The sequence below is a fragment of the Phoca vitulina genome, unplaced genomic scaffold (assembly GCF_004348235.1).
Source record: "Phoca vitulina isolate PV1807 unplaced genomic scaffold, GSC_HSeal_1.0 scaffold20, whole genome shotgun sequence".
Taxonomy (NCBI): Eukaryota; Metazoa; Chordata; class Mammalia; order Carnivora; family Phocidae; genus Phoca; species Phoca vitulina.
The window spans coordinates 12937320-12950585 of record NW_022589723.1 but is presented as its reverse complement, the minus strand read 5'-3'; the positions used below and the strand labels follow the sequence as shown (position 1 = coordinate 12950585).

Genomic DNA, 13266 nt, shown 5'->3' with positions numbered 1-13266 from the left:
GAAAGCCCAGCTGCTCCCCAGAACCAGCAGCCCCAGTATCCAAAGGCCACAGCTGAGTCACATTCTTCACCCTGCCCTAGATTACTAATTCCTTTGTTTCTCAGCTTTTTCCTCATTCACTCTCTCAGGTCATGTGTTGTCCTCCTTCTGCTTACTACTAACAGTTTTTTCAGAAGTTCCTTAGAATCTCAATCCTTGTATCAGCAATGATGGCAGTCCCATCCCACCCCACCGCACAAAGCAGGTGACAAAGGAGATGACTCACTTTAGTGTTCTTGAACCATGATCATGATCTGAGCCAAAGGCAGTTGCTTAACCGACTGAGCCACCCAGGCGCCCCCAGCTATTTTCATTTTAAAAACATAACTTTAGAAAGCAAGAAGTACAAAAATGTATGGATAAAGTAATAATTGCAACTTTATTGTAAGCCCCAAACCCTGTAGACTATACAAATACCCAAAATACTATGATTTGCTTTATGAGTGACACAATGGAATATGGTGATTAAAAATAATGATGTGTGTAAATATTGACATAAAAAGGAATATAACAATTTATTAAATGAAAACAAATGCAAAACAGTATGTAAAGGACAAATGACCCAGTTTCTTCAACATAATAATGACATTTAAACAAAATGGAGGGGAACTATAATACATTCAAAGAAACTTAAGAGACATATTAACCACATGCAATGTGTTTGGATCCTGATTCAAGAAAATGCCTTGGAGCAGGGCAGCCTCCCAGCTAAACTCGAGGGGTTGGAAGCTGAGTGCAGGGACAGGGCTCCGTTGTATTTTCAAGTCCTAAATTTTGGAATGATTATCTCCTTGGCTCTAATGATCTGGAAGGGGTTAGTGCTCATAACTGGAAGTGAAAGTCCAATTGTAGCAGTGCTCAGGGGCAGCATGGAACCTGCATTTCATAGAGATCTTCTCTTTTTAGCAAATCGAGTTGAAGATCCCATCTGATTGGGAGAAAATGGTTGTTTTTAGGATAGAAGGAAGAGAAACTCCTATAGTTCATGGAGTTTTGAAGACTCATGAGAAGCAAAATGGGGACCCCTGGGTGGCTCTGTCAGTTGAGCATCTGCCTTCAGCTCAGGTCATGATCCCAAGGTCCTGAGATCGAGTCCGAAATCGGGTTCCTCGCTCAGTGGGGAGCCTGCTTCTCCCTCTGTCTGCCGCTCCCCCTGCTTGTGCTCTCTCTCTCTGACAAATAAATAAAATCTTTTTTTAAAAAAAGAAGAAGCAAAATGGACATACCAATTTTTGACAAAAGGAGATAATAACGTGGTTGATGACCGAGGCCTCTATAAACAGGGACAACACTGGCTAGAGAAGAAAAATGTCGTGGGGAGAGCAAGGGGATTTGTTCCTTATATTAGGATTGTGACGATCCTCATGAATGACGATCCTCATGAATGACTATGCAGTACTCTTTCGGCTGGGTGTATTTGTGCAGGTCCATCGTGAGTAAGAAGTCTGCCTTCTGTTTTCGGAAGATGCTCTGCTTTTCCTTACTGAACGTTTGGAGTAGATATTGGTCTGTGATTGGACCAGGAGCAGAGAACGCACCTATCTGCGCAGCTTGTTAGCAATGGTTTGCATTAGTTTCTGTTTCCACGCCAGGGTATGTATGGGAGGGGGCATGGGCACCATGGCACGCACTCGGGGGGACTCTCAAATCATAGGATTTCATATGTTGTCATTGTCAGACTTTCACATTTTGTACATCAGTGAATTTTTTTATATTAAAAGTTTGAGCCAAAGAGAAAAAAAGAAAAGAGAAGGAAGGGAGGAAGGGAGGGAGAGAGAGAGGGAGAGAGAAAGAAAGAAGAAAGAAAGAAAGAAAGAAAAAGAAAAAAGAAGAAAGAAAGAAAGAAAGAAAGAAAGAAAGAAAGAAAGAAGAAAGAAAGAAAGAAAGAAAGAAAGAAAGAAAAAGAAAGAAAGAAAGAAAGAAAGAAAGAAAGAAAGAAAGAAAGAAAGAAAGAAAGAAAAAGAAAAAATGAAAATGAGGTGGAGAAATTCACTTTTTTTTTAGGTAATTGGAGAAAGTTGGACTTGGATTGATGGGGTGTTAGATGGTGTGAAGCAATTATTGTTAATTTCACTAATGGGAATTGTGATAAGTAAAAAAAAAGTCCTTATTTGTTATGGGTGAAAATGGGGGGAAAGTAGGTAAAGTACATTCCCATTCCTGATTATAAATACAGGTACATGTTTTAGAGATGTATAGAGATGCACAGGGAAAAGCTGGAAGGAAGCTCTCCAACTTATTAGCATCCTTGGAGAACAGATTATGGCTGATTTTCTCTTCTTCTTACTTACCTGCCTTTCTTTTCTTTTTTTTTTTTTTTAAGATTTTATTTATTTATTTGAGAGAGAGAATGAGATAGAGAGAGAGAGCATGAGAGGGGGGAGGGTCAGAGAGAGAAGCAGACTCCCCGCTGAGCAGGGAGCCCGATGCGGGACTCGATCCCGGGACTCCAGGATCATGACCTGAGCCGAAGGCAGTTGCCCAACCAACTGAGCCACCCAGGCGCCCTATTTTCTTAACAATGTACAAAGGTGTGTGATAAGGGGAGGGACAGATACCCTTATCTCTCGGTGGCAAGGGCTCTGCTCTTGGGATTCCTCTTGGGATTCCTGCAGGGATTCCTCTTGAAATTCCTGCAGGGAGGAGGAGCTGAGGCAGATCTGTGGGACAGGCCTCCAGGCCCAAGGAGCGGGTGGTTCAGTACACAGGGAGCCTGTGAGATCTGGGCAGGACACATCGGGCTTTAGCACCAACCTCCTGAAGGCTGGAGCCCGTCCCAAGGGAGCTGCCCCCCCACCGTTCCTCGGTGGTGCTGTGCCCACAATGAGCCCACTTTGGCCCAGACCCACCTTCTTCCCAGAGCTCCCTCCTAACCATGGATGGATTGCTGGGGTCTCCCACCCCCTGCTCGGCTGTGCTTCTGCCTCCAGTCCTATGTAGAGCACAGAAAGGCCAATCAGTGCCCACCAGCAGGGAAGTCGGTGATGGAGCCAGCTCTCCTAAGGCCCAGCTCTGGGCTGTACAGACGTCCTCAGGACCATACCTGGGGGCCCGAGGCCAAGTAACAGAACAAGGTGATGCCCAGGACGCAGGTGCTTCCACAGGCAGCGTCTCCACCCCGCTTCCTCTCAGCTCCCTCCCTCAGGGGACCTCCTCACACACACATATATGCACACACGGGACTGGAACTGAAACCCGAGAACACCCCTCACACCTCCAGCCTGAGGGCCACCCCCCCCCCTTAAGGGGTCCTCACCTCCCAGGGCCTTGGCATGATGGGAACCCTGTATAACATTGTAACTGAACTAATGTGAGTTCCCTTCTTGGTGAGTTGCAGGTAGAATCTACACCAGGTGAGTTGTTGCACAATCTAAAATTTATTTGCAACAAATAAGATCATGGGGAATAACTTCCAAAGCTGTGACTCCGCAAGCAAGGGTGGATGAGTTCCTCTTATTTAGGGTTAGGATGAATATTTAAAAAGGGGATCCTTGTCATGGTATGTAGAGGTGGGCATAGTGTTGTGCATACATACGTTGTGTATTACGTAAATGAGGCTTGTGCTCCTCAATGAATGGGGATTTTGGTATTATAAGGGGATAAAGGTAATTGCCAATCATCCCAGAGGCCACTCCATGGTTCATGTGTGCAGGCTCAAGTTGGGGGTTTAGCTCAAACTGGGCTGGGTCGTCTGGGTCTTATTAGGGCAGACGTTATTGCTTGAGTTTTGGTTTCCATGACGGGATGTTATGCCCATTGGGTCTTTTGCCTGAGCTAAGAGATAAGCTGGAGAGAAGAGCATAAGGGAAAAGTGGGGCAAAGGTCGGTGAGTACAAGCAAATGGGCAGTAAAGATCAGATCTTAGGGTCTAGCTGGTGACACTATCAGTGTTGATAGAGACCTTGAGATCATCTTGCCCAACCCTTCCATTGAAAAGGGTGGAAACCAAGACCCGGGGGGAGTGGGGGAGTGACCCGGCCAATCAGTGAGTCAGTGATGAGTCCAGGATTAGATAGAACCCAAGAATCCTGGCATCAAACCCTTTACAACGTGCTGCCTCTCGTCGGCCCAATGGGTCGAAGACTCTGCGGATAGAGGCTACTCCGCCGCCCCGCCGATGGTAAGAGCGGCGGAACAGTCCCTTGGCAGGAACACCGTCTGACATCCCGTGTCACTTCCAGGGGCCAGGGAAGCAGCTCAGTGTCTGACTCCAGGAGGGTTTTAAGAGGAGAGGGAAGCTGGGAGTGGGGAACAGAGGCCTGGGGAGGGGGGCACTGCTGTGCAGCTTCTTCATGGCAGGTGCTGCGCGGAGAACAGCCCCTCTGCAAGGAGCTCCTGGTCACACCACTTCCCTGCTCCTCCCCGAACCTCCTGGGACTTGAGTGTGTGTGTGTGTGTGTGTGTGTGTGTGTGTGTGTGTGTTGGGGGGTGTGGAGGTGGCAGAGATCTGCCTGCCACTCAGGAATGTGGGTCCCGTTGTTGGCCTTCTGTTTTCCAAGCCTAGGCTGAGATCATGTGCAGAGGACAATTCGGGAAAAGGCAAATACCCACTAAATCCTGTCTGCCTCCTGCACTCCTAACTTCTGGCCCAAGCAACTTGGCCGCAGGCCCCCACTGTTCTCCCAAAGGGAGTAAAATAGGAGCCCCGAAGGAAGAGGCCGGCCTGCGCACACAGAAGTAAGGCTGACGGGGACGGCCTGAGAACCAGGGACGGGCCCCCCGGCAGTGAGTTCACATCCACTGGAGCCGCAGGTGGACGGCAAGAGGGAGCTGTGGCCCCTTCTCTCCTGTAGGGTCTGTGGGCTGGCCTCTCCCTTCCACCGTCTAGCCTGTCTTCAGGGTCTTTCTTCACAGGTCTCCACCGGTACACCCCCCGCCCCCAATGCTGGGAGTGCCGGCTGGGTGGGGTCCTCGGTGTTGATCGAAAGCCAACAAGGTGCCAGGCACTGGTGACGAGCACACGTTGACCAGTGGGGCCAAATTCTGGGTTCTGGGACTGATTCACTGAGTTAATCAATATTTATTGAGCTCGCGGTGGAGGTGGTGGGAGGAATCAATTCCTGGGCTTCCCGCACTTCCTTCCCAACAGCAGGGGGAACATTCAACAAGGCTGCAGAGGCCAGGGAGCCAGGCAGAGCTCGGGCCCTCCCACCCTCACCGCCCGGAGGGCTCACTGGGTAGCCAGCCCTCGGTGGCCTCTCCTGCCACCCTCTCTGCCCCTGCTTGGGAGCTACCAAAGTGCGCCATGGCTTGGGAGCGGTGGGCGGATTTGGAAAGGGGAGGTGCTCTCTGAGCTGCTGTTTTCCATCAGGCTGTCCACTCTTCACGATTGCCCACATGCCAGAAGCACCAGGAAACAGAGACTGTGGGCCACCGACTGGGAAGATCCAGCCCAGTCAAGACTGTGAGATAAATGACACCTGTTTGTCCTTGGTAGCCCCACCTTTCTGCCACGCCCCGCCCCCCCCCCTCCGCCGCCCTAGCTCCTAAGTTCCTCTCAGGTTCAGTGGCCTCTTTCCCCCAACAGACCACAATCAAAGGAAAAGTGGCTACTTGTGAATTTGACAGTGAATCCACTTCCCTCAGGGCATTCCTGTTGGAAGCCTTCCATCGAGAGGGGGAAGGTTTTCTTGTTCCATATTCAAGGAACTCTGGGCACCACGGAGCTGGCAGGGGGTTCAAGAGGCGGCAGCTGGTGAGTGTGGCTTTGGAGCGAAGCAGGACTCCGAGAAGAAAATGGGACAGTTCCACAAGTGGGCTGTGTGCCTCTGAGTGTGCACTGAAGTGTCAAGATCCCCCCCGCCCAGAGATAACATGAGAGAGGAAAGGCGGTGGGTGACCTTGAGCAAATTGCTTGGCTTCTCTATTTCCTTAGCTGTAAAATAATCCTAGGCATTTGGCTTGCTGCGAGGATTAGAGTTCATTAACATAAATTCCCAGCAGTTAATGACATATTCGATGCAGAAAATGTGTCCCTTTCAAAAATCCTGGATCCTTCCCTTTATAAAACGAGTAACCAGAGGCCATTCCCCCCCTAAAAGGGGGCACAAACAGGCGGCAACAGTGAGGCCCCACAACCACAATTTATTACCCAAAGTAGTCTGAGGGATTCCAAGCATTGGTCACGGCCCTCCCCAGTCACAAGAAAGCCAGAGCCTCTTCAAACTCAGCCTCCACTCCCAGCTGAAGGGAAGGATTAAAAGTCTGCAGGTCAAGTTATGTCACCACTACAATATCCTCATTCTTGACTAATAATCTCAAAGTCACTAATGGGCATCAAGTGATTTGGACCCAAATCTTACACAGGAAAACCCTACGATTAAAATAAGACAGGAGAGATCATTCCAACAGAAAGATACCAAGAGTGTTCACGGTCTATGAGAAGGAGGAGGGAATTCTGTTTATAATCATCAGAATTTAATGGAATTGTCTATCATCAGTGAGTGTGAAGGGAATGCTCACCCTGTGGGGTGGGAAGACAGGTGCACTGGCCAAACCCTCCTGGGCAAGTCTCCCAGGGGGACTCCCCTTGACTGTTGCCTTAAGGAAGGAGCCTCCTATTTGCGTAGTGACAAAGGAGCGCACAGTGACAGCCCCTGAATGCAGAAGGGTGGGGGTGGGGAGTGTGGGGAAGGCAGTTTAAGTTACACAGAGTTCTCGGGAGTTGAAGAAGAGGCAATCTTCCAGCAGTATTGAGAACTTTCCTGACTATTTCTACAATTGGAGAATGCAAGCTGGTTGGATCTCACTTGGGATTTCAGTTTTTGGGGTTTTTTTTAATTGATTTAAAAATGATCCTAGACCCAGGCAGGTCAGTTCCTTAAAGTCTCCTTTTATCATCAAACCAAATGGCACGTATGTCTAGAAACGCTGTCCTCTAAAAACTGCTGACAATCCTTCATCCCAGACCCTGAAATAAGATGGAAATCAATTCTGTGCCAGTTGAGTCTGGATAAAGTTGTCTCTTCATAACTTAGCTCCCACCCCCACCTGGCCAGTCACTGCGGAACCAGGAACCCAACGGGCAGATTTTTCCCTTACTTAGGCATTCCAGGAAGAAGGGGAGTTCCCCAGGACCTACCTAACAAACTCTGCTCTACTTGCTGAACTTTGCTCTGTAGGAACAGGTAGGACACCCCGGCCGCAAATTCCCCCAAACTGTCCCTACTTGTGTTTTTAAGGCACACCAATTCCTCTGTGTAAGGCTCTCTGCTTATAATGAATTATTTTAATTATTCTTGCTACTCAAAAGAAACTTCTGCATCACAGCCTTGCCCTGCCCTGAGATACTGGCGTGGGGCGGGGATGAGGGCAGAGCCCAATTCATATTAGGGGTTCTGGTCCTTGGGGTCGCACTTGAGCATGACTTTCAACCCCAATCCCTTTCTGGCTATTTCAAAGGCTTCCAGAGCTTTCTCCAGGGGAAACCTATGGGTGACTAAGGGCTTTATGTTCACAGACTTGGAGGCAAGCATCGAAATCGCCATCGGCCACCTGTAAGAGATCACAAGTGTTACATTCAACCTACAGGAGGACAGAACCAGGTCCCCAAAACCACCAAGCACACGATCAGCTTGGCCATATTTATTTATAGTGCTGTGGTTCTACAAGGTCTATTCTACAAACAATGGTAGAAATGATCTTATGACCTGCAATATGGGAGTACAGGGTCTGTTCCCAAATGCCTCCACCCCTCTGCAATGTCTGTCACAGAGCCTAGAATTCCTTTGGCATGAAGGCATAAGGCATATGGAGGCCACTGTGGAAAGGGAGATAAGCCTCAGAGAGGCAGCCGATGATAATACATCCATATCCCTTTGCAGCATGGCGTGGCAGAGTTTATTGGAAAATGGCATTCTGCTGACAGAATGGCCACAGACTGTAATGGTGGGAGGAAGGACACTGCTGGGGAAGGTGGTCCTGGGAAAATTGCCCGGTTGGGGAGAGGCTAGAGCCACAGAGCATGAGGTGGGGTGAATTAAGACCCTCTCACTTCCCAGGGTGGGCCCTGGGGCTCTGGGGTGGAAACCAAGGGACTTGAGTTCTTGCTGTTGTCCCCCTTTCTCTCCTTCTTCCCTTTAAAGGGAGAAAATGAAGAGCTGGCCATTTGAGGAAATTTAGAAGAGAGGGCCTGGGTGATGAGGGGCAGATACCCAAGAAGAGCATGCTTCAAGATCCCCCAGCTTCCCTCCTTCCCTCTGCCATCTCTGCCTTCCTGTTTTTTAACCAGGAGTGATGCTCTCTCTTTGGATCCCTACCATGACACGTGGCTGTCAGTGTGGCTAGGGAGTGCCCTTCATGAATAAACGGGAGAGACTCTTGGTCCCAGAGGCCGTGCAGGGGTCCTGCTGGCCGCTCGCCACCCTGGCTCACCCACAACATACTCACGTGTTGCAATATCGAAACACGCCCTTGATATCCACCTCCCGGGTGGCCGCGTGCACCAGGGGCACACTGGTCATCTCGGAGCCCAGGCCTACGAGCACCAGGGTCCCACCAGAACGAGTAGCCTGAAGAGGAGATGAGAACAAGAAAACCCAGAAGATCAGAAAATGCAGACTTCTCACTCAAAATGACTTTTGTCACATAAATATCTGTTTGCATCAGGTGAGTATCCAAATATTCCAGAGAATATGATTCTTTCTCTACTGTTGAACTCTTCCATATGTCAACCAAACTTAGCAGAGCAGCAGAGTTATCTTTAAGGACCCTGAAGTCACACACTTTACTGGTGGAGGGCCGGGCACAGGGGGAGCCCCTCCAGCCCCTGGGCATCTCTCAAAGCTTTACTAATTCCGTACCAGGTGTTGGCTCAGGCACCTCCTCATCTCAGCACCCATCCCTCCTCCAGAATGTCAACGCCACAAAAGATAGGACTTTTGTCAAACCTCTAAGGAAGCACCCTCTTGGTGAGGAAACTACCAAGCACATACAAACGGGGAGGGCCACTAGAATTCTGTGGCTTGAACATTGCCCTATTCGTGCAGGCTAGCTGACATTTAGAAATATTTTTGTTCCAGAGACATTCATCCCAATAGTATCATCAATCACAACAGATTTTGTCTTCCTTGAACATCTATCTGCTTTATCAGTTCCCTCCTTGGAGTGGACCAGACATGGAAATTTCTCCCGATAATCTCCACGTGATTCCACATGAGTGTTGTGCCTGCTCCAGAGATTTTTGGAGATCACTGTGGTCAACGTTGTGAGAGACAGAAAAATAGTTCACTTGCCTCAGTTTTCATGACAGTTGGCAGGAGCAAGCACTTACTGGAACCATTCTCAGTTTACTGAGCGGAGCTGCAAAGGGGCATCCACCAGAGCCTCTATCTCTGAGGGGAAGGATACACCATGAAGAGAGGCCTGCAGCACTAGGGTGACTCTGGAATTTACACTTTTGAGCTGTGGGACCCTCTCAACCAGCTTCTTCATGTGTAGGATCAGGATGATGCCTCCCCAGCAGGGCGGTTGGCCTAACAATCACAGTGCTCAGCACTTGGTTGGGCTCATGGTTTGGCACGTTTTCTGTTTTTACTGAAGCACAGAGTCCCTTACAAACCACCTGTGACTTATGAACCCTGTTGGTAAGGGGGGAGGCTCTCTCCCCACTGGAAAAGGTGGGGTGGGGCGTGGGATCAAAGTTGTGACGGAGCCACAGAAAACTCTTTTGAGTGAGAAATTTCCTTGGAAAACTGTTCCCCCATCAGCATCTCCTCTCTACCTAGTCAGAAGGAGGAGGAATACTGCCAGACTGGCCATCCCAAGGTGCCGGGAGGCCAGCAGTTTGCTGACCACAGACAAAGGAACATGAACTACCTGACCATTGTTTTGTGGGTGTGACCTCTGCACCAAGATGACGCGGATTCTACCCTGAGCCTTTGCCACGTCTCCTCCCAAACATTTTCTAGTCACGATTCTGGCAGGGAAGTGGCTCTCAGGTATGTCCATGTAAGGTGCCTCCACCTAACGTGCACACTGGCGGGGTGGCCTGCAGTGTGCTGAAGCGTCTGTCATGCACGATGGCCCCACCCCTCACTCAGGACAGGGCAGGCCCTCGGGTCACATTTACCTCTGCACCCACCTCAGGGAGCCTGGCAATTGGGCCCCCCCATCAACAGCTGGAGATAGATGCCAACTGTTCCCAGTGCCCTCCAGGCAGCAGAGAAGGGGAGGAAAGTCTTGCACTGGGGAGCCATGTCTTTTACTGCCTGTCTGTGGAGTGAGGGGTCACTGACTGCCAACAACTTGAAGACAGCCAGACATGCCTTATGCATCATAGCCCCCAAGGGCCCCGGCACAAAGCCACGACACAGCAGGTGCCCAAGACATGTCATTGGTCGACTGATCACACACAGACCCATCACCCTCTGAGTTTCGGGGTTCTCTTTGCCCCTTCCCACAAGGCAGCCGGTACCTCTGACAGTGGAGCAGAGGGGGGGCCGGCTCCAGCTGCAACTTAGGACAAAGCAAGAGAAAGTGGCACCTGTTCCTCTCCCGTCCCACCCCTTCCTCACCCCTGATGCCAGGGGCATCCTGGTGGGAAGATGGCGAGGCAGCTCGGCCCGGGTACCAGGTCAGCTATCCCCAGAAGGTCTGGCATGCTGCAAATGCCCTTCTGCATGCCCCAGCTGTGACTCAGAAGGAAGGAGGAAGCCCGCGCCACTGTGGGACAGCAGTGCGGGCGGCAGGGCAGGAATGCCCAGGGGTGGGAGCTCCTGCTACCGCCCTCCTCAGCCCCATCCCTCCCGCCCGAGCACAGCTGCCCACTGGCTCCTTGGGCCCTGCTTGCCTTCTCTCCTAAGCGGCGGACAGGGTGAGACACGCTCAGACGTCGGGGCAGTGTGCTCGAGGCAAGCCACCAGGCCTCCCGTGGGAAAATGTGGAAAGGGGTAACGAGTCTTCATGGCCACGGTGCAGACCTGACATCACATTTACAAAGCCCCCAGCAGAAGACCCAACACACGGTAGGGCTGGAACCTAGAAGGTATTCTTTCTCCCCTCATTTCGTCATACTTGGATCCCTCAACGCCACTCCCCACCCCTGCGTGTTCCCCGCCCTCCCCCACCACCCCCCATTTCCACCAACTTCCCATAAATTCTGGGTGGGTCACTGAGGGGCAAATCAGGTATTGGCAGCTTACCCTTTCCCAGGTCTGGGAGAGAAGAGTAGTAGCCAACTGTGACCCTGAAAAACCACCCCACCTTCGTGACTAACTAAATTAATGGCTGTTGCTTTGTATCAGTGACTCAAAGACAGCAGTTTTCCTCAATAAAGGAAGATAGGGATTTCCCGCACACAACTAAAGCATGGTTTCCCGTTCCTCCTGTTGATTTTTTTTTTTTTTTTTACCAAGAGTCCTTTTATGATCAGATATGATCACTTCAGGGGTGGGTCTCCTAACATCTTTCAACGGCCATATACACCTGTTACTTCATTTGAGCCTCACAATGACCCAATAAGGAAGGATGTGAAGCAAGTGAGATAAAACAAATAAGCAAATAAAAACCAGAGATACCGAGATCACCTCACTTTGTCTGGGGGTCACATGGTAAGGTAGTGGAGACACTCAATTCCAGCACTCCTTACCGCCGCCTACCCTGTGCTGATTCCCCAAAGCTGCGCACCAGCCGCCCTCATCCAACTCACATAGATGCCTGACTGGATGGCGGACTCTGCCCCTGTGCACTCGATGCTCACTTCCGGCTTGCACCCCAACAGATCTTCCACTTTACTGGCGATTTCCTGAGGGCTCTCCTTGGAGATCTGGAGGACGATATCAGCCCCCACTTCCCTGGCTTTGGACAACCGAGAGGCAGACAGATCTAAAGTGGAACAAAAGTTTCTTTCAAACTGAGAACTGGATGGTGGATTAGGGAGAAAAAGGTGGAGGGGCAGGTTTTAATGGTAGTATAGCTCCGGTGTAGTGGGTGGTGCCAATGAGCCCAACACACATACTCTCTACACCTTCACACACCCCTACACACACCACACAGCCGTGCACACACACACTCTCCCTCCTCTTCCCCCATCCGTCACTCAGATCACTTCTCAAACATCCACACTGTTCTACACCCCCCCACACCCCTATACACACCACACAGCGGCGCACTCTCTCTCTGAAAGGTAACTGCCCCTCATACATACACTCTCAGGTAACTTCAACACACACTCTGATACCTTCTTTGCACACAAAACACATCCACTCGCCTATATCCCTACTCCCCTTCACATACTCTACACAACTCCACACACTTACCCACACCCACACTCTCACAGATACCTTTACACACACACATTCTCTCTCACAGAGTCTTCTCCACACACATCCTTCTATACCCTACACGCTTCCACACATACTACACTGACCCGCATGTGCTGTCACAGATAAGCTCTCCTCACACGTACACACATCTCCCGCCCATACCACACACCTCACACACAAACACCCTTTTATAAACATATACAGCCCACTAACTCCACATCACACACACACGAGCACACATTCTGCGCCTCCTGGGTTTGGCCAAATGGACCGAGGGCGAAGCCTCTTCTTAGAACCAAGTGAGCAGTAGGGGCATCTGAGGTCCACACATAAAGAGCCAGGTCCTCTTCTCCATAGCATCTACCCTCTCCCGGAAGCTTCAAAAGACTCTCCTCCTGAGCCCTGAGGTGGTCATCCCCTGGGTGGGCTTTTCAACCCTGGAACCCAGGGGAAAAAAGGAGGAGCCTCTTTAGAAACCCAGCACCCCAGGAAGGGAAGAGTTCTCATGCCCTTGCTCCAAACTATAAGCCAGCTGTTTCCTCTTCAAGGAGACTTTTTTAATTTATTTACTATTTACTTTGAGAGAGAGAGAGAGCACACAAGCAGGGAGGGGGAGGGGCAAAGGGAGAGGGAGAAGCAGGTTTCCCACTGAGCAGGGAGCCCGACTCGGGACTCGATCCCAGGACTCTGAGGAGCGAACATGACCTGAGCCGAAGGCAGCCGCTTAACGACTGAGCCAGGCAGGCACGCCCTCTTCAAGAAGATTTAAAAAGAAAACCTTCTTACCAGTCACCAGCACTTGAGCTGCACCCATTGCCTTGGCCACGATCAGAGTGACCAGTCCTATCGGCCCTAAATAAAGCAGAAAATGGGAGATGTTTGTGCAATATTAAACAGCAGCTCTCCCCCTCTTGTCCAGGCCATGGACAGGAACCACATCTTTTGTGCACCTCTAGCGTCTATC

The 13266-nt window shown here is 50.4% G+C and overlaps 1 protein-coding gene and 1 pseudogene across 1 annotated transcript in view; one reads left to right on the top strand and one right to left on the bottom strand.

Moving 5' to 3' along the window:
- The first annotated feature begins 797 nt into the window (after window positions 1-797).
- On the top strand, window positions 798-1479 carry LOC116640680 (annotated as a pseudogene).
- A 4624-nt stretch (window positions 1480-6103) lies between these two features.
- The window catches only part of SORD (sorbitol dehydrogenase), a 30583-nt gene continuing 23420 nt past the window's right edge, over window positions 6104-13266 (bottom strand). The window contains exons 6-9 of the mRNA XM_032417717.1: window positions 13089-13154; window positions 11687-11862; window positions 8428-8549; window positions 6104-7533 (exon numbers count right to left, since the gene is read on the bottom strand). Of these exons, the coding sequence (XP_032273608.1) occupies window positions 7368-7533; window positions 8428-8549; window positions 11687-11862; window positions 13089-13154 (530 nt within the window). The 3' untranslated portion in view covers window positions 6104-7367. The remainder of the gene's footprint in view (window positions 7534-8427; window positions 8550-11686; window positions 11863-13088; window positions 13155-13266) is intronic.